The 2734-nt window shown below is 47.5% G+C and overlaps 1 protein-coding gene across 1 annotated transcript; it reads left to right on the top strand.

The window, feature by feature from the left end:
* Positions 1-90: 90 nt before the first annotated feature.
* SARC_14070 (hypothetical protein) lies at positions 91-2323 on the top strand (the record flags this gene model as incomplete). Its single annotated transcript, XM_014291797.1, has 3 exons — positions 91-435; positions 931-1168; positions 1470-2323. Coding segments are annotated over 3 exons (765 nt in total), but the record flags the coding sequence as incomplete, so codon positions are not given.
* Positions 2324-2734: the final 411 nt, after the last annotated feature.

Below are 2734 nucleotides of genomic sequence, written 5' to 3'. Positions count from 1 at the left end.
TATATATATGTTGTTGCTCACTCGCACACATTTAAGTGTACAAAGCCCCCTAACCCTCTCTAAACGTACGTCTTTGAATCGCACTGACACTCCACCAGGCAGTGGCGCGCACGAGAGTGGAGTGAACAAACGCTTTCGCACGTGTTTGGCAGTGTTCATTTCCGCGTGGGTAGCGATGAACAGGACCAGCCAGTGACTTTACGCCTGGATGATTACTTTTACTACTGCAACCAGCTGGCCGGGGCAGATGATAACCCCATCTACCTGTTTGAGCACACAGACGAATCGTCCACTCCGGGTGTCCTGGGTGCATACACCATCCCAAAGTATTTTGCGTCTGGCCAGGACTTGTTTTCGGTCCTCTCGGCCGAGGAGCGACCGCCGCATCGGTGGGTGCTGATGGGCACGCGAAGGTCTGGGTCTAGTATACACCAGGTGGGTGGGTGAGTGAGTCAGTTATGCTGCTGCTGATTCAGCACATGTATTACGTATTGCTTAATTCGCACATATATTTCGTTTTGCTTAATTAATTTATTTATCACGTATGCTTAATTTGCACATGTATTACGTATTGCTTACTTAATTCATATATTACGTATTGCTTAATTTATTCATAGATCACGTTTGCTTAATTAGCACATGTATTACGTATTGCTTAATTAGCGCATAAATTACGTATCGCTTAATTAATTAATATATTACGTATGCTTAATTAACACATGTATTACGTATTGCTTAATTATCACATATACTACGTATAGCTCAATGCCGATTAAAAAGATGATACAATCTTGCGCAACGCATACGCTCTTCAGCCAATTGTACCATTCGATACCCTTTGCCTTATTTTTACTCCTTCACAACGGTCTACCTACGACACCACCCTTTCTAAGTGTAGTCTGGTTGTCCACCTCATCCCTGTACCTGCAGGACCCTCTCTTAACGTCTGCATGGAACACGTCGCTGTATGGTCGCAAGAGGTGGATGTTGTTTCCGCCAGAGTGTCGTAAGGTGCATCTGGCGCCGTGTGAGATAGGTGAGCTGTGGCCCGCCCGTTTGAAAGGGCCGTCTGCGTGGTTTGAGCACATGCTGCCCAGGATACGCGGAGACGACTGGAGGGGAAGTGCGCCTGTGGAGATACTCCAAGACGCGGGAGAGACTGTCTACGGTGTGTTGTGTGGTTGTCAGATGCGTGCACCGCTCGGTATATGTTTAGCATGCATGGTTACGGCAGGGTGAGTATGACTATGTAGTGCATTTTTTGCTGGGTATACACTGGCCAAGTACTATAGAAAAAGGGATTGTGGGTGGGTGGACTCTCGCTAACACACACTCTTTACACACTCTCACACTCTCACACACTCTTCACTCTCTCACTCTCTCACTCTCTCTCACTCACTCTCTCTCACTCACTCTTCACTCTCTCACTCTTCCCTCTTCACTCTCTCTCACTCTGTTCTGTGGTACAGTGCCAGCGGGTTGGCACCACGTGGTCCTTAATTTGGACTCGTGTGTGGCTGTGACGCAGAATGTTGCGGTGGTGCATGACTTCGAGCGCATTAAAGACATTATGCGCAGAAAACGTCCCGACATCGTCGAGCAGTGGCTACAGTTGGTGGCTGCTCAGTGGCCCATTCTCGACTGCACATAGATGCGCGGCGCCGTGGCATCTGTAGTGGTTGCTATGGCGTATACAACGGTTGCTATGGCCTGTGAAGTGGTTGCTATGGCGTCGGTAATGGTTGCTATGGCCTGCGTAGTGGCTGTTGACTGTACGCTGGTGCTAAGAACGTAGACGGTTGTTATATATGGGCCTACAGAGCCCCTCCAATGATTGGTAGTGACCTTTCGGCTGTATCGAGGAAGTGACGCTCCGCAGATGATTGGGGTGACGCGTGAGAGTGTGTCAAATGGCAAGTACAACGCGTGTCAGCTGCAACACAGCACAAGCGTCTGCGTTCAACCGGCCTGTTTATGACAGCCTTCAAGGTTTTAGGTGTTTAGTTGCGATGATAAATAGGCCACCGAATGGGAAACAGTGGATCATTCGGTCACCGAATAGGTTGCCACCGGCGCATACTGTTTCCATTCGCACTTACCTGAACGCCCCCGACTGCTGTCGTGCTGTTGGGAGACGTATGTATATGCACTGCACAAATGTCACGCTGCAAGGCTGGCCAACAAGTGCGACTCACTCACACACAAGGATGTGTGGATCAACTACTGCTTAACACCCTATAACCCTAAACCCCTAAACCCTATGTGTGCGTACTATGTATTTTTGCGTGTGCATAAATAAACTGGTCTGTGACCCTCTCGAATACCTTGTTAGTCGAATTACAATGCTGTATGTAACGATGTGTGCGTGCAGGTATGAGCGTATGTGGAAAGGTGGATATAAAGAATGTATATTTCGAGCTAAGATCATGTACCGTAATGTACATATTTCTTGACATCAGTGTGTATGCATGTGCGCTAATTATCTGTGTGCGTGTAGGTATGTACAAGCCGATCTGCGACCTTCTCACATCACTTCAACGGTCAATGAACAATAGCGAGTATGTGCACGTATGTGTGTGTGTGTGTGTGTGATGTATGTGAGTATACATATTTATGTGTATGTATATGCATGTGTGTATGTGTGTATGTAAGTGCATGTGTGTACGTGTGTGTGTTTGTGTGTGTTTGTGTGTGTATGTGCAAGTGTGTCTGTTTCTGTGTATGTGCATGTGCA

The sequence above is a fragment of the Sphaeroforma arctica genome (assembly GCF_001186125.1).
Source record: "Sphaeroforma arctica JP610 unplaced genomic scaffold supercont1.4102, whole genome shotgun sequence".
Lineage (NCBI taxonomy): Eukaryota > Ichthyosporea > Ichthyophonida > Sphaeroforma > Sphaeroforma arctica.
This window is presented reverse-complemented; position numbering and strand designations above follow the sequence as displayed.